General features: G+C 53.6%; 2 protein-coding genes and 1 long non-coding RNA gene across 9 annotated transcripts; 1 reads left to right on the top strand and 2 right to left on the bottom strand.

Moving 5' to 3' along the window:
* Positions 1-6,443: 6,443 nt before the first annotated feature.
* Positions 6,444-10,863, bottom strand: Cd2bp2 (CD2 cytoplasmic tail binding protein 2). Of its 6 annotated transcripts, none has more exons than XM_013076401.3 (7): positions 10,639-10,847; positions 10,016-10,119; positions 9,538-9,670; positions 9,264-9,421; positions 8,728-9,160; positions 8,539-8,645; positions 6,444-8,457 (listed from the first exon to the last, which is right to left on the bottom strand). In XM_013076401.3, exons 2-7 carry the CDS (start codon positions 10,091-10,093, stop codon positions 8,347-8,349), a joined length of 1,020 nt encoding a protein of 339 aa, XP_012931855.1. In that variant the 5' UTR covers positions 10,094-10,119; positions 10,639-10,847; the 3' UTR covers positions 6,444-8,346. The 6 variants fall into 6 exon arrangements, with proteins under 6 accessions (XP_012931855.1, XP_021093118.1, XP_021093120.1 ...); XM_021237459.2 differs by having other exon boundaries at positions 10,016-10,303; positions 10,639-10,653; XM_021237461.2 differs by lacking the exon at positions 9,538-9,670 and having other exon boundaries at positions 9,264-9,359; positions 10,639-10,863.
* A 21-nt stretch (positions 10,864-10,884) lies between these two features.
* LOC101719643 (uncharacterized) lies at positions 10,885-12,667 on the top strand. The gene is made up of 2 exons (XR_001184194.3): positions 10,885-11,473; positions 11,706-12,667. It is a non-coding gene; the product is annotated as an uncharacterized LOC101719643 (long non-coding RNA).
* Positions 12,656-24,722, bottom strand: Tbc1d10b (TBC1 domain family member 10B). Of its 2 annotated transcripts, XM_087208806.1 has the most exons (9): positions 23,449-24,700; positions 19,594-19,693; positions 19,239-19,346; positions 19,030-19,136; positions 15,155-15,269; positions 14,974-15,039; positions 14,603-14,792; positions 14,131-14,285; positions 12,656-14,048 (listed from the first exon to the last, which is right to left on the bottom strand). In XM_087208806.1, exons 1-9 carry the CDS (start codon positions 24,345-24,347, stop codon positions 13,419-13,421), a joined length of 2,370 nt encoding a protein of 789 aa, XP_087064932.1. In that variant the 5' UTR covers positions 24,348-24,700; the 3' UTR covers positions 12,656-13,418. The 2 variants fall into 2 exon arrangements, with proteins under 2 accessions (XP_087064932.1, XP_087064933.1); XM_087208807.1 differs by lacking the exons at positions 19,030-19,136; positions 19,239-19,346; positions 19,594-19,693 and having other exon boundaries at positions 23,449-24,722.
* Positions 24,723-26,665: the final 1,943 nt, after the last annotated feature.

The following is a 26,665-nucleotide window of genomic DNA, read 5'->3' as shown; positions in this document are numbered from 1 at the left end:
GGTACACAGTGAGTTCAAGGCCAGCCTGAGCCACACAGTGAGACCCTGTCTCAAAAGCAAGAAGTTTTAAAAAGGGCTGAGTGTTTAGCTCAGTGCTAGAGGACCACTGGGTTCAATGCCAGACACACACACACACAAACACACACACACACACACACTCACACTCAAAGTTTAAATGGCAGGGTGCAGGCTGAGGAGGATTCTAGAGTTGAAAAGTACAATAATGAATTGAAAAACTTAAAGATGGATCAATAGAAACTATCCAATCTGAGAAAAAAAATACAAGAGGGGAAAAGGCAAAGAAAAATAGATAAAGACTTGGAGGCCTGTGGGACAACAATGCAAGTATAACAGGGATCCCAAAAGGGAAAGAAGGAACGAAAAAGGCAGGAGAAACATTTGACAAAGTAATGGCAAAAATCCTTCTAAAAAAAAAAATCCTTCTCAAGGGGAACAGGGAGGAGGGAGGGAGACAGGAAGGAAGTGACAAGAAAAAAAGTGAAAACAGAAGGAAAAAATGGAAACAGCTTTTGTACATAGGAAGGGGAGGGGGCTTGAGGGGGCAGATGGGATAAAATAAAATGTATTTTAAAAATCCTCCCCAGATTTGTGGTTTACATAAGGCAACTTTCAGAGTTTTGGGGAGTAGGAAGGGTTCGCTCTCAGCCGTCATCATTACCTTGCTGAGGACCCTGGTGAAGTCAATCGAATTCCGTCACATTCTCCCCAAATCTGAGGCAATCAATAGAAATACGCAGGGAAAAGCCAAACTTTCCTGTGAAGAAAGCTCCAGATGCTGTTTATTCATTTGTTTCTTTGATGGTCCTGAAGTGTTTCTCAGGTTTGAACTTTGCAGACCTCACTGTCCGGGCCAAGGTGGCGCTGGAGACCGAAGCGCCGGCTGAGAGCTCGGAGTCCCGCCCAGGGCGCCGCGGAAGCAGGCCTCACACCCCGGCTTCTTCCTCGCCCCCACCCGGCTGACCTGACGGCTGGGCTGCCTCCAGGTGGAAGGAAAGAAGCCTTCCTCCCCCTTTCTGTTTGCGAAAGAAACAGTAGCAATTCAGCCGAGCAAGGGGGCGCACACCTGTGATCCCAGCACTGCGGAGGCTGAGGCAGGAGGGTCACAAGTTCATATCCAGCCTCGGCCACTTAGCAACTGAGCAGGACCCTGTCTCAAAATAAAAAGACTGGCATGTAGCTTGGTGTGAAACCCTTGAGTTCAATCTGCAGTACTGAAAAAGAAAAAAAAAGAGGAAAAGAAAGGAAGGACAGAAAAGAAGGGAAAGGAAGAAAGAGAAAAAAGACAATTTAAAAAATGAAGACTGGGCCGGGGATTTAGCTCAGTGGTTCTGCTGCCTGCCTTGCAAGTGCAAGGACCTGAGTTCAATCCCTGGTACCAAAAAAAAAAAAAAAAAAAAAAGGTAGACACAAAAAAATGAAGACAAGTCATTGAGAGAAAATATTTGCAAAAGGCTATCTGATCCAAAAAAGCTTATATCTGAGGTATATAAAAGTCTCTTAAAACTCATTAAGAAGACAATGCAATTTTTTTTTTTTTTTTGGTACCAGGGATCGAACTCAGGTCCTAGTGCTTGGGAGACAGGCAGTGGAACCACTGAGCTAAATCCCCGGCCCAAAAGACAATCCAATTTTTTAAATAGGCAAAAAATATAGATACTTCACCAAAACGTCCATGTCGGAGCCACACAGACCCGGGTTGAACCTGGCCTTCACTACTTCAGGCTGTGCGTCCTTGGGTAGTTTGCATGGGCTCACTTCTCAGCAGGATGGGGGAAACGTGTGACTGGGCAGGAAGAGGAAACCAGGTGTTCTCACCTGATTCGGGTCCTTAATAAATACCAGGACTCCCCTCTTCCCGCTCTATAACGGATGGGTTTGGGTTCTAATCCTAAAAGGCTGGGCCAGGTCAGAGGCAGCAGCTCCCAAAACCTGAGAGCAGATGTGGAGGCATGACTTGGTGGAGACAGAAATGTGTCCAAAACGGGGTGGGCAGCCGAGCATAGTGGCGCACACCTGTAATCCCAGCACTCAGGAGGCTGAGGCAGGAAGACTGCAGCGAGTTTGAGGCCAGCCTGGGCTACATGGGGAGTTCAAGGCCAATCTTAACTACATAGTTACCCGGTCTCAAAACACACGCACGCACGGGCTCACGCGCGCGCGCAGAGAAAGAAAACGACTGGCAGGGCAGCCTGCCGGTGGCCTGGGATGCTGAAGAACCAGGAAAGCAGACCTGTCCAGGGCGATTTCACAGCCTGGCGAGCAGGGCCACGGCTTGTACCCTATCACAGCGGTTCCCGCAGCAGGAGACCCTGCCAGCTGAGGGGCACGGCGGGATGGCCCTGGAGGGGCCTCCCCAGAGCACAGCCAATCTGCTCCCCGGTCCTGGAATCAGGTGAGGCTGGGGCCTCCTGGTGTGGGCGGGGACAGAGTGGAGGCTGCATGGCTCAGCCTCCCCGCTGCCTGGAGCCAGGGTTTGGAGCACCGCTGGCCACTCTGCACGGGAAGGGGCAGCTTGTCCACGGCCCTCTGCCCTCTGCCATGTCTTTCACCTTCCGCTGGTCTTCTCCACCCCGTGTCTCCCCGTGACCCCCCAGACTCCCAGGCCTCAGCCCTGCCTTCCTCTCTCGGCCCCACTCCTCCTCTGGAGTGACCTGGCCAAGGCAAGAAGCTGCATTTCAGAAGGCCAGGTGAGTGGGCCTGGTGACACACACCTATAATGCCAGCATGCTGGGAGGCTGAGGCAGGAGGGCTGCAAGTTCAAACACAGCCTGGGTAATTTACTGACTTAGCAAGAACTTGTCTCAAAATAAAAATTATTAAGGGCTGGAGATGCAGCTCCTTGCATTGTACTGGGTTCAGTCCTCAGCATCCGCCCTCCAAATGCACATAAAGTCAGCTGCAGCCTTGGCTTTGAGCCCTGCCTGGAAATTTACCGTGGCTTGGTGATAAACCCTGGAGTTAGAATGACCCTGATGATCCCTCAGCCCTCCCCTGGAAACACGTATACCACCCTTTCAGGCCACTCAGTGTCCTCTGGTGGGAGGAACAGCCCTGCAAGCCCTCACTCTGTGCTGAGAGCCCTCTTCTCTGGCTGAGAAGTGGCTGTCCCTCGATGCAGGAGCAAGACGCATCGCTTGCGTCCTCACGTGGTCATCAGCACGCCTGTCAGGCTGAGCAGCAGGAGGCGGTGCTGTAGGTGCTGGGTCACATGGCTGGAGGGGCTCCAGAAGCAATGTGGAAGCTGGGAAGTGGGGACCTGGTTTTAAGTAGAAGGCAAAGGACTTCACCTCTGTGGTCGTTCTCCCCAAATCCCAGGTCTAGATCTGAGAAGGGTATTAGACAAACCTAAATTGTAAGAATTTTCTACTATAGACAACAGTGGTACAACCACTGTAGAAATCAGTATGGAGATACCTCAAAAGACTAGGATTAGAGGCCCCATTTGACCCAGCTATCCCCCTGCTGGGTATCTTCCCCAAAGAATTAAAAGAATCATACCACAGTGATATATGTGCACCCGTGTTCACAGCAGCACAGTTTGTAATAGCTAAAGCTTGGAAACAGCCCAAGTGCCCATCAACTGGAGACTGGATAAAGATGTGTGTTTTAAATAAAATAGAGTACTTCTCAGCCATAAAGAATGATAGAGACATCCATAACTAAATGGATGCACATTGAGGCCATACTCTTAAGTGAAATAAATAGGACACACGTGTGTAAATACTGAATAGTTTCTCTGGTGTGAGAAACTGAAAGTGTAAATGAAGATCAAAATGTATAACAGGTAATGTGAAAAAGGAAGTAAAGGTCCAAAGGGGAAGGGGAAGTGGGAGGGGTAGGGGAAAGAAAAGGAAAAAGTGAGAAAAGGAAACAAATCTTTGTAAATAGGGAGGGGTGGAGGGGTTGAAGGGAAGGCAGGGGAAGGGGGAAAAAAACAAGAACCTGGGGCCGGGGATTTAGTTCGGTGGTTTTGCTGCCTGGTGCCCAAGCCCAAGGACCTGAGTTCGATCCCCAGTACCAAAAAAAAAACAGAACAAAAAAACAAGAACCAAGATACATCATGTAAAGGTACAAATTCTCAATGATGAATATCATCATATTGTACCTAAAATATACCAATAAACTTAATGAATTAAAAAAAAAGTTCTATGAAATACCAAACCGACACAAAACTGTTAGGGCCAGCTGGCCATGGTGCCACTCACATGTACCTGTCTGTAACCAGCTACTCAGGAGGCTGGTGAAATAGTATGAAAGTCTGAGGCCAACCTGGGCAACTTATCAAGATGCTGTCTCAATATTAACAATAAAAAGGAGGGCTGGGGATTTAGCTCAGTGGCACCTTGTCTGCCTCAAAAGTGCAAGGTCCTGAGAACAGAAACAAAACTGTTGTGTCTGAGAAACTGTCAGACCAGAGGAAACTAAAGAGGAGTAACAACCGTGTAAGGTGATATTCTAAAACAGAATTAGTAAAATCGAGGAAATAGATTCACTAATTCTAAAACAGAATTAGTAAAATTCTTCTGCAGAAGAATTAGTAAAATCTGGAGTGTGAAATTTAAATGTAATATACTATAGACTATGACTTTAAAAATATAGTGAATACTTACAAATTTTTAAAATTACAGTAAAAGATTCATTGCTGTTAATCCCACTCAAAATGGTCCCACTTTGAACACACTTATTTCATCATCCCTGCCTTTCTAAAGCAGCTCTGGAAGTGCTGTCTCCCCTCAGTTGTGCTGTTGTGGCTGCTTCAACATCCTGCATCAATTCGAAACACTTGACTTTCATGGTCATTTTTGACTCTGAGGAAGAGCTGGAAGTTGCAGGACGCCAAATCCAGTGACTAAGGTGGCTGAGGAGCACCGTGTTTTTACAAGCCTGTCTTCTTTTTGGTACCGGGGATCGAACTTGGGACCTTGCGCTTGCGCAGCAGGTGCTGGAACCACTGAGCTAAATCCCCGGCCCTGTCATTGTATTCTTGATCACCTAAAATCACTCGTGAAAGAGGACTCCAGAACTGCTTCAGGAAGCGGCTAGAGCAAGGGGTAGCACTCTGAGGGGAGCAACAGCAGTGTCTCCTACTGTGAGGGATGTTTTAAACTCACTGTATATTCGTCACCCCATTACACAATACCCTAGAGATGAACCTTCAAAACACCGTACTAAGTGGAAGTAGGCAGACACACAAGATTCCATTCATAAATGAAATGACCGAACAGGCAAACCTAGTGACAGGAAGCAGATAGAGACTTCCAGGGCTGGAGGACTGGGAGGGAAGAGCAACTACTGGTGCAGCAGGTATCTTTTATGGTACAAAACAAACTTCTAAATCTACACTGTAGTGAAAACTGCACAATCTTGTGAACATGCAAAAAGCCACTGCAGTGTTCACTTTAAAATAGACTCTTTTTAGCTCAAAGCAAAACTCTCATTGGCCTGGATGTGCAGCAGCTCAGGGCTAACATTTACTGAGTAAGTACGAGGCCTGCACTACACACACACACACACACACACACACACGCACACAGAATTTTAAAATGACGTTTTTGGGTCTACTCACTGCGGCAAACATACCACTGCTAACAATAAGGAAAACTAAAAGCTGGGTGTGGTGATGCACACTCATAATCTCAGCACTCAGGAGGCTGAGGCAGGAGGATCACAGAGTTCGAGGCTAGCCTGGGCTACATAGTGAGTTTGAGGCTGGCCTAAAATAGTGAGACACTGTCTCAAAAAATAAAATAAAATAAAAAACCACCAAAAAATAAAGGAAACTGAATTCTATACTAGCGTGAACTTTCTATAAACCTAGAAAACGATTCTAAACCATAAGCAGCTCAATGGAGCTGGATGTGGCAGTACATGCACGTAGCCCTCAGGAGGCTGAGGCAGAAAAATAACTAGAGCTGAGGAGTTCAAGACCACCCTGAGCAACATGGCAAGTCTCCACCTCAGAGAGGGGGAAAGAAAGCTTACTCAAGGACCGGGTTGTAGCTCAGTGGTGCTGCTGCCTGCCTCATAAGCATTAAGTTCCCAAGTCAATCCCAGGTATCAAAAAAAAAGAAAGCTTGCTGGGGATTTAGCTTAGTGGTTTTGTCACCTGCTGCGCAAGCGCAAGGACCCAAGTTCGATCCCCGGTACTAAAAAAAAAAAAAGCTTACTCAAATAAAATTACGTATTCTAGATATTAACATGTATTAGCTTTATCTAATACATAAACAAAAACTCAAAGAAATGCTGTTTTTAGGTGTGCTGTGAAGACCACTGCAGCAAGAGGCTGTCACACCAAGCAAGGGGTTAGGGAACAGGCCATGGCCACAGGGAGATGAGCGCGCCTGGGGTCAAGGCGGGGCACTCAGGGCTGTGCGTGTTCCATGCCTACAGGAGCTGTATTGAATGATCACAAACTCAAGAGCCTCGAAACAACACAAATTTATTATCTTACAATTCTTGAGGCCAGAATACAAAATGGCTTTGCTGGCTGGCGTCACGTCGGGGCTTTATGTCTTTGCAGGACCCCATTCCTGCCTTTCCCAGCCTCTCCAGGCCAGCCACACCCCGGCACATGCTGCCCTCCATCTGCATGGCCAGTGGCACAAAGCCCTCCATCCCACTCACTGCCGGGATGAAGCTGGGCCACCTCAGCAACCAGCAGCCTCCCCCTGAACTTTCTCACATCTGCAGGGGCTCCTCTGCCCGGGAAGGCAGCTTTCACAGGCTCTGGGGCTCAGGATGGGGCCTCACTCAGGATGCAGGCGGAGCTGGTCAGCTCTGAGGTGCTTGTGGAGCTGCCTGCGGAGAGACAGCCCCTGGGGCGCTCCAGGTGAACACTGCATTTCACTCCAACAGAGGCCTGCTTCCACCTCTGGGCATTTCTGAGATCAAGTGCATCTTTTAACCCCTGACATCTTAAGAACTCTAACTGGCAGGGTTCTTCTCTGTAAGCCAGGCCCCTTACTTAGCACTGATGGCGTCTTGGAGTGGTGAAGTCAGGTGTGGGCCAGCTCCAGAGTGGGTTTAGTTACAACAGTAATCGGAGGCCTCACAAGAGTGTCAAGAAAGCCCACCTGGCCTGGCCCTCACCTTTCCCAGTTCCCAGCTTGGCTCCAGTGTGCTCAGATCCCTTCGAGGAATGGACTCACCAGAGCCACACACACTCAGCTCTGCTTTCCTGGTGGGACCCAGAAACGTCCTCCCCAGATGTGCCGCAGCCACGGGCGCCGGCCCAGGGGTTCAGCCAGCTGCACACTAGAACACCTGAGGAGCTTGTGAAACACCCATCGCCCTGGCTAGTGGCCAATCACAGCTCTCCAGGAGACCTGGGCAGGCAGGACTGAAGAGCCAGAGAGCCCTCCAAGTTAGTTCGTACAGTAAGACGGCAGGTGGTGGAGGGTGGAGTTAGGCGCAGCTGTCAGCTTACACCTGCTTGCCTCCACGACCCCTCCATCCGACTCAGAATGCTGAAGCGGACCAGCCCAGCTGTCCATTCTCCCAAGGCCCTGGGCCCATGCCAGACACACACGGGAGCTTCAAAGAGCAAACAGAAAAAGCTTTATGCCAAGAGAGGACTGGGCAAGGAGTCCATGGGCCTGGGCCAGCACTGATTCCCTGGCTGACCTGTGCAGCCACTCCCCTTGGTGCTGTTCACAGCACAGTGCCAACACGGCCTCGGATGCCGTCCAAGTGGCAACACTGAGTCTACTTCACCCAAGGTCCGTGGGAACTGCTGCTCAGGACAGGGAGGAACCAGACTGGAAGACACTGGCTCAGGCTGCATGGGACTCTGGAGGACCTTTGCCCACCCATCCCTGCTCACCCTCAACAGGGTACCCAAAAGATATCCCAGCCCTTCCAGATATAAAATCTCCATTTCTGAGGTGCTATACCCCAGGGCCTGCAAGGACAGAGGATCTGAGACCCTAAAAGTCAAATCCTAAGAACAGCACAACAAGAAAACCCAGAGAAGACAGAAGAGGGTGTGAGGGAGGGATTTTTACATAGCCACCGGCATCCAAGCAGAGAGGCCACAAGATACCTGACAGGCCCTGGCTACTCCACTGAGGGTGGAAAAGCAAGGCAAGGCAGCCCAAGATACCCGAGAGAAACTCCAAGAAGGAACTTCATGGCAGTGGAGCCAAAGACTGAGGGCTGTGGAACAGGCCCCTCACTTCTGGCCATCAGCATAGCTAAAGCCCTAACGCATACCCAGGCTTTTATTGGGAAAAGGAAAACTGATTGAAAAGTGGCCTGAGGGCAGCTGGGGCGGCCCCAACCAAAGTCCAGGAAAGTAGGGGCTGCCATATTGGGCATGCAGCAGGCTCAGGTGTAGAGGTCGAAGTCAATGCGTTTGGAGTTGTAGAACTGACCACCAGGAGGGTCCAGCTTCCGGCAATAAACACCATCTGGGAAGTAGCCTTCACTCACCCAGGTCTGCAGGAGGAAAGGGCGGAACAGAGAAGGTGACGGGAGACAGGGAAGGAACGAGGCAGAAGGAAGCAGAAAGGGCCTTACCTGCATCTGGGCGCTGGTGAAGGGCCCATACAGCTCAGCATCCCCCGTGTTCTCCCACTTATACTCCCACATCACATCCACCAGACCATCTCCTGGTGACTCTGCTCCTAAAATAACAGGCAAAGCCATTTGGGCCTCCAGTGCCCTGCTTCCTTCCCAGAGCGCCCCTCCTCCGGCCTCTGTGCTCACCTCCTCTCTGGGCAGGGGTAGGGGTCTCCAGCTCCCCCTCTGATACTTCCTCAGCAAACATATCCAGGGAGGGTGCTGGTGTGGGATCCTGGGGTCCCTGGGTCCGGCAACCCAAACCCTTCAGCCGCATAGCCAACCGTTCCCTGGTCTCCTGGTATACACCAAGGTTGCCTCGGGCCACCATCTGGTCAGCCAACCCAGACAGCCGGTCCAGGCGCTGGGGGGAATTGGGCCGCCTGGGCCCTTTGCTACCCTCTTTGCTTCCTCCTCCTCGGGCCCCCAGACGCCTCAGTGCTCCAGCTACTGTCTCTCTCGGCAACAGCAGCTCCACAAGTCCCTCAAGGAGGGCTTGGGGACTCATTGGTGTCTGGCCCAAGCTGTCCTCCTCCTCTGAAGCCTGGCGCTGATCAGGTGGCCGCTCCTTGATCTTCACCTGCAATGGGAGGACAGGAGAATTACTTCCTTCAAACTGGCACAGGGACCCAGTCCAGCACTTGCCACCCCCAGGCCTCAGCCAGGCCAGCCCCAGGCCACACCCAGTCGATGTTGTCCAGCCAGCTGTCTCGGATCTGAGCATCCCGGTTTAGGAAGTAGTTGCCATCAGCATCAAAGTGGCCTTCCTCCATCTCTTCCTGAAGGTTGAAGGGTGTAATTCGCACACCCCCCTCACTGGGAAGTGTGGCCGCTTCCTGACCTGCAAAGACATGGCTTTCCCCCGGTAGGTATGCACGCAGACCGGAGCTTCCTGAGCTCCACACCCTGAGGGCCCTACCTGCCCCTCCAGCAGAGCAATGCTTGAACGTAGCTCACCTTCCACATCCTCTGAGGCCAGGATGTCGTATTTGCTGGACCCCTCCTCCTCCTCATCATCCTCCTCATCACTGTCCAGAGAGTGTTTGCCTTTGAAGCGGCTCCCTGGACCCCCAGCCACAGAGTCTACCAGCTACGCACAGAAACCAGTACATAAGAAATGCAGATTACTAGCTACTTCCCAAAGTACTCCAGGATGTAGAGCCAAACTAAAAAAGCTTGTCTTTTTGTTTTGTTTTTTGAGTCAGAGTCTTGCTTTGTAATTCAGGCTAGCCTTGAACTCACCAAGATCCTCCTTCCTCAGTCTCCTGAGTGCTGGGACCACAGGGGCACACCACCACACCCAGCACCATACTAAAAATCTTCCAAGCCCATTCCTCAGAAAAAACTAACTCTTTCTTTGCCCCTCCCTTCTTCCTTTAAAGCTTCTAGGTCCTTTCCTCTTACTCGTCCTCAAAATAAAGGAGTCTACCCTCACCTTCTTCTTGGGGACACTGACTTCATCCTCATCAGTCTCATCTCCCACGCCTTGGAAGGTCACTTTCCTCTTTGGCATGATTGGCCAGAGGTGTCTTCCTCAAGCTGAGCCCAGAAAAAGGATGCAGAGAAAGGAAATTGGGTGCCAAGGGACTCATGAGAAAGGGCTGCTGGTACAACAGACTTTCCCTGGTATGTGTCAGGTCCAGTTTGGGAGGGGAGAGAGCACAGGATCGGGGGCTGAAAGGGCAGTTGGCCGCCAGGACATCCCCTGGGCTCGGTCTGGCATCTGAAAGTTAATGACGTGGGGAAAGAGGGGTGGATGCGCGGAGTCCCCCGTGGACACCACCCTGGGGGAAACGCTTCCCCACGTGATCACCCCCTCCCCACACGCGCCGAGGCGACCGGGGTCGGCGGGCTGACACCGCTCCTCAGCTCCCGCGCCCTCAGAACCGCCGGGCAGGGGCGAATCTAGGACCGGACGCCCTGGCCGCGCCGCTCATCCTCGCGCCAAACTCATAATTCAATGTGATGACCCCTTGCCAACTGTCCCGGGCTTCGTGTACAAATTAGGGGGGCAACGGGGGCACGGGGACCTGGGCACTCCTACCCGCGCGCGCTCACCTGGGGATCCAGGAAGAGGCGGGGAAGAAAGCAAAAAAGACGCTTTCGCCAGAGCTACATCCGGGGCATCCGGCCGCCATCACCCGGAAGAGGTCTGACTAAGGCGCCAGGAAAGCCGGAAGCGACTTCACTCCTGCCAGGGGACTAACTTCTATAATGGGTGGAAGTACACGAGAATGCGTGAAGACCGTCTTTCTGGACGGAAGTGACGTAACGCGTGGGCCTACGAAGACCGGAAAGGTGTTGTATGAAGGCGTAGTCGCTGGTGGAGCGCGGAAGTAGTTCTGTTCCCTCGTACTACAGTCAAGGCTTTGGAGGAGGGTGGAGCGCATTGTACTAAAAAGGGGCGCCGGGCTGCGGATTTAGCTCGGTGGTTTGGTCGCCTCCCTGGCAAGTGCAAGGTCCTGAGTCCGATCCCTGGTACAAAAAAGAAAGTTCTCACACATAAAAAGGGGCGCCTAGGGTCGGGATAGAAGGCAGAGTCCGTGCGGGGCCAGTGGTTTTCCTTCCCGCTTTACAGGCAGAGTTGGTCGGCCTACCCCCGGATGGGCCAAGGCCTTTGAGCCTCTCGCCCTTTCGTTAGAAAGCCTGCGTTCCGGCGCCAGACAAGTTGCCAGCCCTCTACTAGCGGAGAAGTGAAGCCTTCCTGATGGCCCGCCGAGAGGATAGGGGACTGACCCGCGAGCGCGCTTTCGAAACTAGCTCTCTCTAGGACCCGGGGACGTCGTCTGCCCAACGCCTATTCCTAGGCTAGTTCCTGTTTTCTGAGGCTGGAGAGGCGGCCCTGGCCCGGGTGCCGCACCCAGACCAGAAAACCCTCGCACCCCGCGATCAGGTAGGCCTGTAAAAGGGCAGCGGCGTGCCCCTCCAACTACAGCTGCAGGCGCCCGCCCCGGTGATGCAGCCTGGCCAGGCAGAGGTGGGGGCCGCCCCGGCTGGGAGCTCCGCCGGCTCCTGAGGACACTTGGAGCCTGAATCCCGCAGGCCGAGACTGCCCAGGCGTCGCCTGCAGAAGCTAAGGGTAGCAGGTGTCCCCCCAGCCCAACCAGACGGACTTCTCTCCCCAGGCTTTCTTCCCGTACGGGACCGCCATGAGACTGCATCGAAAGTCGGTGCTGTTTCTTTCACGGGTACAGAACACAGGCGCCAGACCAGGAGGGCACCCTGCTGAAGAAGGGAGCCCGAAACGGCAGCTACCAGCGCCGCTGGTTCGTCCTTCGGGGAAACCGCCTCTTCTACCTGGAGCACCAGGCGGACCGCACCCCCCTGGGGCTCATTCTGCTGGAGAACTGCCAGGTGGAGCCCTGCCGCAAGGCCACAGCACCCTACGCCTTCACCATCCTGACCGCCCGGCTGGAGGGCACAGGTGGGCGGGCCTACGAGCTGGCTGCGGAGAACCAGGAAGAGCTGAGGACTTGGCTGTGCGCGCTGGCTGGGGTGAGCTGGACGCGGCTGGCTGTGCTGCTGCCCGCCCTGGAAGCCCAGTACCGGGAGCTGTGCCGAGCGGCTGGCCAAGAGCCCAGCCCTCCCCCGAAAGGCTGTGGCTTTCTAGCCACGCTCAGTGCCACATCCAGCTTCCAAGAGTTGCATGAGCGTTTAGGGAAGGAGGTCCGGGTGCTGCTGGCAGTGAATAGAGGGTTCCAGGGGGCCAGTGACCATAGAGGCAGCGGTTCCCAGGCAGAGGGAACAAGAGTTCAACCAGGGATTGTTGATGAGTGACTGAGGGATGGACTGGCCAGTCATGGCGGCACACACCTGTTTTCCTGGCACTCAGGAGGCTGAGGCAGGAGGATCAAGAACTCAAGGCCAGCCAGGACTACAGTTCAGGGCCAGCCTGATCTACATAGCAAGACCCTGTCTCAACCCCCCCCCAAAAAAAGAGGGTAGATGGACCAAGGGCTGAGATCATCTAGCTGCCACAACATCGGACTGGACTGCTTCAACAGAGCCCAGCTCTCTCCCTCCCTAGTTCTTGCTCCCAAATCCCCCTCATCAAATAACAAGGCAGGAGACAGGCCCAGGTACAACAGCAGGTTCTTTTTCTGGTTCCTCAAAGCGCCGCACAGGATGGGGGCTGAGACAAGAGAATGTAAACATCAGATTCCACCCCTGGAGCTCAGGGGAAGACCCCTTACTCAGAGAGGGGCTTGGGGTTGGAAGGGGACAAGATGAACAGTAGGGGAGCTGGTGAGACAAAGCAGAGGAGGCCTGAGAACACAGTGAGATGGATGGGGGGAAGTGGGGCACATTTCCCATTTCAGTGCATGTCCCCTTAAATAAACTGGAGGGCAGGAATACTGGGAAGAGAACCAAAGACACCAAGCCCCCCCCCCCCCCAGGCCAGCCTGGTCCCCTATGTAATTACAACAGAGATGTCCAGAAGTGGCGAGAGGAAAGCCTTTGCCTTCAGAAAGGAGGGGACCAGGAAGGGCCACCGAAGGGAAAAGAACCCAGCTCCACCTGTGGGTAAGGGGACCCATTGGAGTGGAAGAATCTGCAGACTGCCATTGCCAAGAGTCACCTGGTGACAAGAGGGCCAATCAGGACAGCCCTGGGAGGGACCCCAGTTGGGCCTCACAGAGGCAAGAGGCTCCAGACTCAGGCACCACTGCCCCAGGCCCTGTGGCTATCCTGGCCATGTAGGGAGCAGCAGGTGGCAAGGAGATGGGAGATGGAGCCACTTTCCTCAGAGAGGGACAGCCTGCCAGCGGAGCACCTGGGCCGGCCTGCTCTGGGCTGAGGGAAGAGAGGAGGCCATGCACTCCAACCCCAGGCAGAGGTCAGAAGTAAGCGTCCTGCCGGGCCTCAGCTGTCGAGGACCTGTCCCCACCATCATGGGGTGCTGGGGGCCCATCTGCCTTTCGATGTAAGGAAAGCTTCCGGCTTTGGCTCTTCTTCTCCTGCTTCTGCCGCTCTTTCTCCTGTTTCTGCCGCTCCTTCTCCTGCTTCTGCTGTTCTTTCTCTTGCTCTTTCTCCTGCCTCTCCCGCTCTTTTTCCTGCTTCTGCCGCTCTTTCTCCTGTTTCTGCCGCTCCTTCTGCCGCCGGGTCTCCTTGCTGGGACCCAGAGGGGTGCTGTTGCCAGTAGGTGAGGGCAGGGAAGGGTGCAGTCCCTCGGCAGTGACCACAGGCCCTGGAGCAGGACCGGTGCTGGCTCTTCGGGCAGGAGGGGGTGGCGACGGGGCCCCTCCAGCTGCCCGGGAGCTTCGGCTTTTAAGGCCAGGGAGACTGAGGAGGCTGGAGGAGGGGCCCAGGGGTGGCTGCTGCCGCCGTCGCTCCTCATGGATGGCCCGGGAGCCATGCAGTCGCCGTGAGGGCCGATACTGCAGTTCGCCCCGGGTTTCCCGCCATTTCTTCAGCTGGGCTGCATTCTCCCGCTCAATCAGGGCTTCTGTCACTGGCAGGTTGGTCACCTAGATGGAGAGGAAATTGGTACCGAGGTACAGAGCAGAGGAATGGGCTGAGGCAGGTGGGGGTGGCCCAAGGTCTACCTACCTCATGCACCAGGAAGTCCTCCTGCATGCACTGCTGGGGGAGGTTGCGCAGCTGCTCCATGGTCTCATACATGCCTTGGCAGGAACGAAGCTTCTCCACGGACCCCAGTGTGTGTCGCAGCAAGACCAGGGCCACCCGGAAGATGATCTTAACACCTGCGAGGGTGGAAAGGAGAGCATGGGGGGATCAAGCCTGAGACCCTAAGCCTATCCCAGTTAGGTGGAGCCCATAGCCCTTGTCCCTATCTACCGCCAACCAAACAGATGAGGAAACAGACCTTAGGAAGACAAATGAGTTACTGTGGGTTTCAGGTTCCTGGGAGGGAGAGAAGGCTCTAGGCTGGTGGCTGAACTAAGACCAGGCCTGTTTTTCCACCTGTGGGTTGCTGGCAGTGAAGCTCTGGCCCAAGAAATACTTCCTGTCCATGGCCACTGCGGACTCCTTGCCCTTGTGGCCCAGGGGCACAGAATACCTTCACAGAAAAACATGTCCCAGACACGTAGCACCGAGGCCCAGGGCAGGGTGCGGGCGAAGATGCACATGAACCACTCCGTCATGTAGAGCACGGGGTCGATACGCTGTCGCCGCAGGTGCCGATGTGCCAGCGGGGATGCCCGGCGCAGCAGTGCGAAGAAGATCTCTCCATCCAGCTGAATGGCCTCCTGTGGTGGGAAGCACCATAAGAGGCCCGGCTGCTGTGGCCCTCGCAGTAGAATCAGCCCTCACAGGGGACCCTCGCCTCCACGGGGAGAGGCCCAGGGCAGAGGGGCCGGGGTGGGGGGCCGGTACTCCCTGCAGCTTCCAGGAGTCAGTCCCAGTGCACTCGTGCCTCTAGACACTCACCAGCCCTGCGCTGTAGTAACCCGGGAGGTATTTGTCACAGATCTGGACCAGGCACCAAAAGGCTTGCTGAGAAGGGCAAGAACAGGAGGGGCGAGGCCTGAGAAGCAGGGAGCAGGCAGCTCCGCATCTCTGCAGGCCAGGGTCCTCCCACCTCCTCACCCACCCAGGACCGTGTGCTGACCTCAGCAGGCATGTGCATGAGCAGCACTGCAGCCACGGGGGCCTGAGCCTGGCAGTAGCCCTCATCAGGCCGGTAGATGGTGTAGGCCTTCAGGATTCGGTACAGGTCCTGCTGCCTGTGGGGATTACAGAGTTGGGAGTGTGCCACCTCACACCAAATCCACCCCCACAAGCCCAGCCCAGGCCTCGCCTACATCCAGTTCTGAATTAACCCAAGTTTCACCACCACACTCCTCCGTCCATCTTCACAGTCCTGCTTCAAGCTTAAACCAAAGGCTCAGGGCACAATGAAAGCATCAAAGGCCTAGCCTCCAAGCCATTCCCTAGCACAGGCCACACCCTTTCCAGCCTTCACCTGCCATCCCATAAACGTTCAAGGTCATTTTCTCTAAGGAGCTTTCCCCATCTTGAACACTGAACATTACTGCCCCAGAGCAGGGCTCTCCAGGGCAGGGCCTGCCTTATGGGTCTCACTAGATCTCATCAGCCCTGACCGCCACTCCAGTGGGTCCAGGATCAGCCCCACCGCACCTTTCCCTCATCTCTGCCTCCAATCTCTGCCCCAAACCTGCTCTTCTTCCTGCTACTGCTTCCTTGTATCTAGGGGTTCCATCCACTCGGCCCTACATCAGAAAAAGTCTCCCTCATTTCCCGGGGCTGATCCGGTGCATCCTGAATTCCATTCATGTCTGTTCTCTCTCCACCTCCACAGCCACTTCCAGCTCTCACCTCCACCTCTTGCCCAGAAAAACGTAATAACCGCCCAGATCCTCTGCCTGCCTCCAGTCTCACACATATTCCTAACACCGCCTGTAACAGTTTTGCCCCAATCCAATCAAGTGTGGTCATTTGTGTTTTATCTGTATACAACCCCTACTATTATTTCCATAATATTTTTTCTCCACTTTGCAAAAGCATCCTTCAAATGACAGGTTTTTGTTGTGTTTTTTTTGGTACCAGGGATCCAACTCAGGACCTTGTGCTTTTGAGGCAGGCGGCAGAACCACTGAGCTAAATCCCTGGCCCTAAATGACAGGTTTGATATGCTGGTTATTTTACCTAGTACCTTTAAAATAAACATGTAACTTCCACAAGCTCCCATACTACGGCCACTTGCCTGCCTGCATCGTGACCTGCCTTGTCTGTTACTATGGGCGAACCGTCCGAGACCCTGGCAAAGTGGAATTGAGTCCCATGACCACTCGCTAACACAGGTCAGCAACCCAGCAGTCCTGCCTGCCTTCCTGCTCCATCTGCTTTTCTTTCTCTACCAGATCGTTCCCATCAGCACACCAATAACATGCTGTTAATTCTTCTGGTTTAAAAAAAATGTCCCTCGACCCCACACTCTTTTTTTTTTGTACCAGGGATTGAACTCGGGCCCTTTTGCTTTTGAGGCAGGCGCCAGAACCACTGAGCTAAATCCCCGGCCTCCACACTGTTTCTTTTCCTTACCTAATCAGCGAAACAACCCCAAGTAAGCACTTGCTGTCTTAAACAACCTCGTCCCATTCTCTAAGCAGGCTTTTACCCATGCTACACTCCGGTGAAACTGCTGTGTCAATCACTGCTGCCCTTCGCGGGGAAACAGAGGACAATCTCCAGGCCCCTGTACCTGACCCGCACCCTCGATTCCCACCACTGAACTCTGACACCCTTCACCTCGCTCCCAGGACCACTCTCCCTGGGCTTCCTGGACTGCACTAGTGTGTTCCCATCTCCTCCATCAGCTCCTTCTCAGCTTCAGAGTTCCAGGGCTCAATTCTTGGTATCTACACTTGCTGTCTTGGGGAGCTTATCCAGTCCCATGGGTCAAGTCCCTCCATTAAACTTCTGCCCTGAAATTCAGATTTGTGTATAAGGTGCACCCCACATCTCCATCTGGGTGTCCAAAAAGCAATTTATTTTTTTCTTTTTGTTGTTATTGAGACAGAGTTTTGCTATGTAATTCAGGCTGGCCTTGAACTCACTATGTAGACCAGGCAGACCTCAAACTCAAGGTGATCCTCCCCTGCCTCAGCCTCCCAAGAGCTGGAATTGCAAGCATGCGCCACCACACCTGGCCTTAAATTTAGACCGAGCTCTTGATATGCTCCCCAAGACTACCTTTCCCCCAGTCTTCCCCATCCATATCACTAAATAGCAACTCCATTCTTCTAGTTTCTCAGGTCAAAAACTTTGAGTCACCTCTAATTCTTTTTTCACACTTCCCATCTAATCCAAACTTTACCTTTAAAGAGATGGATCCAACTTCTTCTCATACTTCCACTACTACACCATCTTATCTGTCATCACCTCTCCTTGATTTTAGTCTTTTAACTTCTCTGGTTCTTCCCTTTTCTCCCTGTAGCCTGTTTCAACACACCAGGCAGAATAACCCTCTTGAGACATTAAGTCAAGCCAGGCATGGTGGCACATGCCTATGATCCCAGCACTCTGGGAGGCCGACAGGAAGATCACAAACTCGAGCCCAGCTCAGTGTGAAGGCCCTGGGTTCAATGCCCCATACCACAGAGGGGAAACACACACACACACACACACACACACACACACACGAGTCAGATCTGATCACTTATAACCCATCCCATCTCTACTCATATTCTCTATTCTCTTTTCTTGCTTTAAATTCTTCTTTAATACTCACCACCATTTCACACACTAGATACTTTCCTTCTTTATCTGATGTATTACCTGGCCTCACTGAATTAGAATAAACCCCATGAGGACAGGAGTTTCTGTCTTTGTTCACCACTGACGTCTACACTATGCCTGTCGGATAGCAGGTACTCAATAAATATTTGTTTAAAAATGAACCTACTGGGCCGGGGATTTAGCTCAGTGGTTCCGCCGCCTGCCTTGCAAGCGGGAAGTCCTGAGTTTGATCCCCGGTACCAAAAAATAAAAAAATAAAAATGAACGTATCACTGAGAAGGAGAATCACAAGTTTGAGGCCAGCCTGGGCAACTCAGCAAGACGCTATGCCAAAGTAAGTTCAAAGGGCTGGGTAAGTACCTCAGTGGGGGCAGAGCACTTGCCAAGCATGGGAGGCCCAGATTCAGTCCCTAGTCCTGAAGAGAAACAAAGTCCACCTGAACCCCCAGGACCACCTTGCACGCTGCTAGGGAGCAGTGCACACCGCACATCTTGAGGAAACTCACCTGCACAACAGAAATCCAAGTGCCTGGCACAGCATTTAAGAACTCAGCTCCTGATATTCTGGTCCTAAAACTTCCTCTCTGGCTTCAGCTCTGGCCAGTCTCACTGCCCAGACACCACTTCTACAACTGCCCAAGCAGGAAAACCCTGCCCAGCTCCTATCTGTTCTTCAGGCACCAGCTGAAATACAGCCTCTTCATGAACCTCTGATGTGCACATGCAGAAAACCAGATTCAAGCCTCCCTCCCAGGACGCTCAGTCCATTAAAGATCACTCTTCTGCCAGGAATAGTAGTGCACACCTATAATGTCAGCACTTGGAAGGCTGAGGCAGGAGGATCACTGTGAGTTCAAAGGTAGCCTTGAACATACCAAGTTCAAGGCCAGCTTGAACTACACAGCAAGACCTTGTCTCAAAAACCCAAAAGAGGCCGGGGATTTAGCTCAGTGGTTTTGCCGCCTGCTGTGCAAGCGCAAGGACCCGAGTTCGATCCCTGGTACCAAAAAAAAAACCAAAAGAGAGGGCCAGGGATTTAGCTCAGTGGCACCACCATGCCTGCCTCTCAAACTCAAGGTCTGCAGTTTGATCCCTGGTACCAAAAACATGGAAGAAAAAAACCCCACTCTTCTATAGGTCCTGGAGGGCAAGAACTGCTCTCAAACTAGCCTTATATCTACCTGGAACCTTCAAGAAACCTGACTCACAGTCAGGCCACCTTACCCATGCCCTCCTCGAGCAGCAAACATCTCATGGAAAGGGAACTGGCGGTGCAGGTCCTTCTCGATCACATCTAGCCACTTGGGGTCCCCAGGAGCCCGTTCCAGCTCCTGCAGGGGGACAGCAGGAATTATCTCAGGATCTGAAGGAACTGACATCCCTTATATCGATTGGCAAGGCCACAAGTCCCCCCAGCCCGGAATGTCACGCACCTCAAACCTGCCAGGATTTTGCTCCAGAAGCTCCTTGCTATTAGACAGGTACTGCCAGGCCTTGGCTCTGAGGGATGAGGGGATGCCCTTCCGACAGCGCAGCTTCACCTAAGGGACAGTGGCGGCAGCAGGCAGCATCAGGCCTGGCACCCCTCCAGGCTTTCCCCAGCTTCCCTGGCTTCCCTGGGCTGCTCTTTCCACATGCCACACTGGACTCCACTGGACTGGGACCTGGGACCACCCATCCCCAACATGCTCCAGAGGGAAGATCACATCCATCTGTCTCCTGGGCCTCCCTGGCAACATATACCTCCCTCCACCCTCGCACACTGCCCAGTCTGCTGCCCTCTCAAACCTTCTGAAAACGTCGTGACAGCCACTTATCCCAGTTATTGAACATCTCCAGCCACTTGAGCTCCCGCTGTCGAGCCACATCCACCGGAATAGAGCTCTCTCTGCAGGATGGGGGAGCACGGAAAGGGTCAAGAGCAGCAGCACAAAAGCTGGGAGCTGAGGTCCAGAGATTTAGCTCAGTAGTTTCGCTGCCTGCTGCGCAAGCACAAGGACCTGAGTTTGATCCCCGGTACCAAAAAAAAACAACCTGGGAGCTGAGCAAGATATCGTCCCAGGCTCAAAGGACAAAGTGGACATTTTATGAGTTTCCAAACATCAGAATGTCTGCCCTTGGCCCAGGCTCTTTTCGGCTCTATTCACCACCCTGAAAAGGCTTCCTTCCCTGTTGGGTCTCTAAATAGAGGCCATGTTCAAGTCCCACTTCTGATGCTGACGAATCCAAATCTGGGGGTTTTTGGTTTTGAGACAAGGTCTTGCTACACACTTCAGGCTGGCGTACCACTCACGGGATCCTCCTGCCTCACCTTCGCCAGTGCTGGGATTATAGGGGTGTGCACCATACCTGGCTGACACATCCAAATTTGGGAAGCAAGTACAGAATATTTAAAAGCCATATTTTTGTCAAGCATGGTGGTGCACGTCTATAATCCCAGCACTCAGGAGGCTGAGGCAGGAGGATTGTCAGAAGTTCAAGGCCATGGGCCAGGGATTTACCTCAGTGGTTCAGCGCCTGCCCTCGAAAGCGCAAGGTCCCGAGTTCAATCCCCAGTACCAAAAATAAATAAATAAGAAGTTCAAGGCCAGCTTGGGCTCTATGGTGAGTTCAAGGCCAGCCTAGACTACACAGAAAAACTGTCTCAAAAAAGAGCCACATTTTGCACTAGACCTGTGTCCAAGTCCTAGCCTAACCATGTATTCACTGCCTGACTTTGGACAAGTCACTTAATTTTGCTAAGCCTCAATTTCCTTGTTTGTAAGGTGGAAAAAAATGGCAATGTCTACTTGAACACATATGTCAAGGAGTTATATAAAAAACACATAGAAGGGGCTCACTAAATAATAGCAAGTATTATCCATCAAATAAAATACAGAACAAATGTACTTGTCTGTTTCCTTAGGAGCAACTGAGATACTGTGGGCCATCTGGGATTTCTTCTACCACTTCCTCCCTGAACTCTCCCCACATTTGCAGGAAAAGAAGTTCCCCTTGCCCTGTTTGCCCACCATTCTGTCAGAGGTTCACACTCCAGGGTGCCCATCTGTCTCAAAACAGTTACTTGAAGGAGCTAGCACCAGGAAGCACGTAAAATGGAAGAGCTTGGGTTTAGAAATCAGAAAGATCTAAGCTCAAATCCCTGTTATGTCCCTTAAAAGCTGGGGTATCTTAGCAAGTGTGACTTTGAGTCTCTGCCTCACCTATAAGATGGGATAACACCACCCACAAAGTTATGAGGACTTTCGAGAAAATGTATATAAAGGGCTGTTAAATAGAAGGGATTCATTAAATGTCTAGTTTCTTTTGTCTTAAAAGCTCTTTGAAGAGAGAAGCCATCTCTCATTAATCTCTATCATAAGTCAGCTCCAAATTCTACTAACGGCTGAGAAGGCTAAGATTCCTCTCCCACTCTCAAATATGTCACAGCCTATGACGGGAGGTAACTGCAGCCTGGCACAGGAAATCCAATGACAAAGATGCACAGAAGTCTGGGCAAGGTGGCACACGCCCTTAATTCCAGCACTTGAGAGGCTGAGGTAGGAGGATTCTCACGAATTCAAGGCCAACCTAGGCCACACAGTGAGTTCAAGCTCAGCATGAACTATATAGGGGAGTGATGGCAAACCTTTTAGAGCTTTCAATGATAACTGCCACACACATGCCACAGGTTCACCACCACTGATACAGGGAGACTCTTGTCTCAAAAAAAAGAAAAAAAAAAAGCCGGGGATTTAGCTCAGTGGTTCCAGTGACTGCCTTGTAACCGCAAGGACCCAAGTTCGATCCCCGGTACCAAAAAAAAAAAAAAGACGCACATGAGAGGCATATTACTGGAGTGGAGGCAGAGGGGGTCAGAGAAGGCTTCCCGGAAGAGGGGATATTACAGGTAAAACATAAGGACAGAGCAGAAATTAGCAGGCAAAGAAGAGGGAGAAGTGCACTCCTGGCAGGTGGAACAGGCCTCAATAGGAAAGGACAGCAACTACGAGTTCAGCAGGAGAGCAGCACAGAGTGTCTGGCAACAAGTGGCAGGAAATGAGACCAGAGAGGCTGGCAGAGCTGGACAATAAGGACCCTGTGCACAGGCCAATGCGCTTGGACTTTACCCTGTAGACAGCAGGGAGTTGCAAAAAGTCACGGTCAGCCTTGCCGAAAAAGCAGATGCCTCTGGGATGGAAGACAGATTTTAGCGACAAAATTACAAAGTAGAGAAAGAGCACCCAGTACAGCGCCTGAGCACACGAGAAGGACTCTAAATTCTTAGGGCAGTCTGGTACTGAGGAAAAAGCTATTGGCCATACAGATCCAGATTATTTGAGGGAGGCAATTCACTCAACTCTTTCTTCATCTATAAACTGAGGACAACATAACACGAGAAAGCCCCAGGAAGGCACCTGGGTCAAAGTGGGGTTCCTTCCCCACATCAGACCATGAATGCTGGTGCTCAATCAAGTTCTCTGAGCAGGGCATGGCTGCACACACTGGTAAGCCTGGCACTCTGGGAGGCTGAGGCAGAAGGATCCCAAGCTCCAGCCTAGGCTGGGCAAGACACTGTCTCAAAAAATTAAAAAGGACTGCTGATGTAGCTCAGTGTGAAATCCCTGGGTTCAATCCCCAGTACCACAAGAATAAAAGTTTTCTGTTTCTTGTTAGCTTACAAACTCTGCGTGTAATACCCTCCCACAGGCCTGCCCCTCATCCCAAATACACAGCCATGACTAAACCCCATTCATTTTTCAAAGTTTAGATCAACTTCAGCTGCACTGCCACACAGGATAATGGTCCCTTTCCAGGTCCTCACAAAGCCCTGTGATGATCTCCAAGCTTAATCAATGCTGCACTAACACCAGCTGTGAAGTATCCATGTCTCCCTCCAGAGGAACTGCTTGAAGGATTACTTTCCCCTTATCAGGCATGCAGGCCTGGCACCGGTGTGCTCAGGCAATGCTGCACTGACTAGCAGGTTAAGGGGGCACAGGAAATGGCCAGGATCCAGAGAGGGAAGGAAAAAGGCAGAGGTGATCACACCCCACCTCAGCAGTGACTCAGGCCCTGGAGGGAACTAGGAAAGAGTAAGCTGGGCTGGGAGACAAGGAGATGGGGAAGCAGCCTCCCATCCCCTTTCCTCCAGTGAAAACTCAAGACTGCCTGTCTTTCACGGAGGGGACCTGCTTTGAGGCCTCCCCTGCATCACCAGACCTGTCCACTGTACCACTCCCTCGGACCTACCACTGTGCCAGGAAAGGTGCCAGCCCCTCTCCCAGACTCTGCCCCTTAAAGGCTCTCCCAAAACCCCTGCCCAATCAACCTGCCAGAATTCTTGGTCTGTAGCTGGAGTTTAATATATCGGGAGTTGAGATAACCTTAGGTATCATCTCATTCAACCCTTTACGGGGGAAGAAACTGAGGCACAAAAATGGGGACACCACTAGCTCAAGGACACACAGTGCACCAAAGGCAAGGTCTTAGGCTTACACCCAGATGTCCTGATCCCTGGCCCCAAACTCTCACAGAAACCCCAGCATGCTCCAGGCCACCGCTCCCACTACTCACCCCGGGACCCTGGAAGGTGGCCGGGCAGGTAAGGCGGCCAGGTGCACCCTTCCCCTCCCCCGGCCTCACTCGGCCCCGGGTACTCACAGGCTGCCCGAGTACTGGCTGCCCCCCAGGAAGCCGTACTTGTCCGTCTTGCGCAGGGCCAGCCCGTTTATCTCCGAGTCTGAGCCCATGGAGCTCACATCGTCCGCCAACGACTCCAAGGTTCCAGACATGAGGCTCACGGAGTCCAAGTAGCTCAGGGTGTCTGGGGCCTGCCCGCGAGGCCCGGAGATGCCAGGTCCCAGGCTGGACGTGGAGCCCAGGTCTTGGGAGTTCTCAGCAGGCTCCGGGGCTGGGGTCACCGTCACTACAGCTACGGGAGCCTCACTCATCCCTGAAGCTCCCGTGCCAGGCCCCGCGGGGTCCTCGGGCGCCTGTGCCGCGGATGGCGAGGAGGCCGTGGCAGCTCCGTGTCCGCCTGTCACCTGTCCTGCTGCAGCCCGGGCAGTGACTCCCGAGGCCGCCGTGGCCCCCGGCTTGGGGGCGAGCGGGGGTTTGGCGGCCAGGGCCCCAGGCACCGTTCTGGAAGGGGTCCTGGTGGGGGTCCCGGCCGTGCCAGGCCCCGGGGCTGGGGAGGTTCGCGCCCCCTCGGTCTTCACAGACTCTGCCCGTGAGGCCACCGCAGCCGGAGCGAGAGGCTCCGGGCCAGGGGCGACCTGCGTCGTCGGGGCTTCGGACGAGGTGTCCAGGGACGTCAAGTCGGTGTCGCCCGTGACGGCCGGGCCCGGGGCCAAGGTCTGGACCGGCCCCGAACCCAAGGCCGCCCGCGCCTCCCCCGGGGCTGCCAGGGTGACGGGGGTCGAGATGGCCGTGGTCACCGGCGGTCCTGGAGCCACCACCACCATGGGCCCGGCCCGGGAACTCCGGGGGGGCGGCGACGGGGCCGCAGGGGCGCCATGACGGCGTGGCGGGGCCACCAGGGGCGCCGGGCCCGTCTCCATGGCCGCGGACGGCTCCTTACATCCCCCTGCCGGGAGGCCGCAAAAGGCACCGCCCCTCAGGCGCTCAGAGCCGCGCGCGGAAGGGGAGAGGGCGAAGGGCGCGGCTCTGCAGGCGCCGGGGGCGGGGCGGGACGGGGCGGCGCGGGCGGGGGGGGGAGCGGTGCAAGGGCGGCCGCTGGCCTGGGTCGCTGCGCCTCGCGCCGGGGTCTCGCTGGCGCCTCTCACTCTCTCCCTCCCGCTTACGGCGAGCTGCGGACGTCGCGCCTGCGCACACGCAACGGAGCAGCGGAGAGGCCCGCGTCTCGCCGTTCTGCGCCTGCGCGAGGCCTGGCTCGTCGCGCCCCTTTTTTTCTCCCGCCTTATCTGAGGATTTGGACGAGTAATAGGAGAGAGGGAACTAGGTTCCTGCCAATCGAAGGAAGGGTGGGAGGGGCTGGCGGCGGGAGGGGTGGGTCATTTGGAAAGAGGAAACAGAGAAGGCGGAGGGCTATGAGACCAATCAGCGGGTGAGTGAGGGCAGAAGGCGGGACAAGGGAGGTAACTAATAAAGAAGCGGGAGCCTGAACTTCCTGTCCAATGAGTACAGCTGAAGAGTAAATGACAGCGGAAGGGCGGGGAAGAAGACAGGTACTGTGTAGTAGAAGGCGGGGCCTTGCAGCCTCCTGGCCAATAGAAACGCTAGAAAAGGAACCAATGAGAAAGGGAGTAGGCGAGCAGTGACAGACAATATCTATAGTCAATAGAAAGAGCGAAGGAATTCTTGGATCTCCCAAGATGGTTAGAAGGAATGACAGCTGGGGGAAGCGGGCCAAATTTGCGATTAATTTGCCTAGTCAGCCAATGATTGCTTTCTTCCTCTTTGGCACCAGGGTAGAAAGATAGCTAGCCGTCTCCACCAATGGTAGCAATCAGGAGTAGGGATGCTGCCAGCAGGCGGGGTCAGCCCAGGGATAGTCGGTGACAACCGGAGACAAGCACGAGGAGGGGATGACAGTTGGTGAGAGCGCAGGAGGAGCTGTGGACCTTGAGCTGTGCCCTGGTCCTATACTGTCGACCTCACTCTGCAATCCCACCCTACTCAGAGCCTCCAAATCCTCTAAGTTACCCATCTCCCTTGATCTGCCATTTCCTGCAGGAATTTCAAGCCCCAAATCTTCTCCTCACCACCCCCCATCTATCTAAGCTCCTCTCCAGAACCCAAACTCCAGTTCCACAGACCTCGTGCCTCCACGTGCTCCCCTTTGGTGGGAAATCCCAAAACCCAAACCCATGAGTCACTAATACCATGAACTCCCCCTCTTATTCTTTGAGGGACCAGAGACCCTAGCCCTATCAGTGCCTCTCCCCTCATTGCCACGTCTCTCTGTGCTGCTCATTCTCTTAAGAACCTAGACCTCACTCTCATGAGCCTCCAACTTGTCCTTACTGCACAAACATGAAGACCTGATCTTATGATCCCCAACCTTCCAGCTTCTAAAGGTCCCCCTCTGACCCCCATTCTCCTGAGCCCCAGGGTTAGAGGGTTCTGACTTCCATACAGCATTGCCATCCTGAAATTTCAGTCTGACCTAGCTTGCAGCTTCCAGCTCCTCCTTGGTTTCTGAGTTCTCTGAGAGTCTTCACTCCCAACTCAGACCACACCCTATGAATGCCCACAGTGTCTGATCTCCTTCTCCACTTTCCACCTGACTCAAGCTTCCTGAACACACCTCCATCCCCCCTTTTGGAGTCCTTTTCCCCTCCCAGAATCCAGTAATGAGTGGGCTCCTCCCTGGCCTGGACCCCCACAGTAACCATATAAGGTAAGGCAGCTGCCATCTGAGGCAGGGAGGGCCAGTGCAGGAGGCCAAGGCAGCTGCTAAGTTTAGGGTGGCTCCTTCACCCTTCTTAGAGACAACAGGTGGCTGGGCCCCAGTGCCCAGAAAAGAAAATGTCTTAGAGGCATTGGCATGGAGCTGGAGGAGGGGGAAGGGAGGAGGCACCTTTCTCAGGACATCAGGTCCTAGAGGAGCAGGAAGAGGAGATGGGTGTCCTTGCTCACTTGGGGCTTCCACTGCATGGAGGGCACTGGAGCACTGAGGCCCAGAGGCTTAGAAGGGGGTGCCTCAAAGTCACACAATCAGCTAAACTAGTTCTTTCCCAGAATGAAGAGAGAGGCTATCACAGCCACGAGGGAAGAGGTGCCATCTAGCTGCCTCTTGGTGTCTGCCTTGCCTCCCTAGGGCCCAGCTTCCACACCAGCACGCAGGAAACAATCTAGACTGACACTAGGTCATGCCTTTCTCCTGCTTTAAACCTTTTCAAGCTCCCTGGGTCTC

This window comes from Heterocephalus glaber, unplaced genomic scaffold (genome assembly GCF_053883595.1).
Source record: "Heterocephalus glaber isolate CG9 unplaced genomic scaffold, H.glaber_assembly_v1.0 deba00000943, whole genome shotgun sequence".
Lineage (NCBI taxonomy): Eukaryota > Metazoa > Chordata > Mammalia > Rodentia > Bathyergidae > Heterocephalus > Heterocephalus glaber.
The sequence above is the reverse complement of the archived record's forward strand: the minus strand, read 5'-3'. Positions and strand labels throughout refer to the sequence as shown.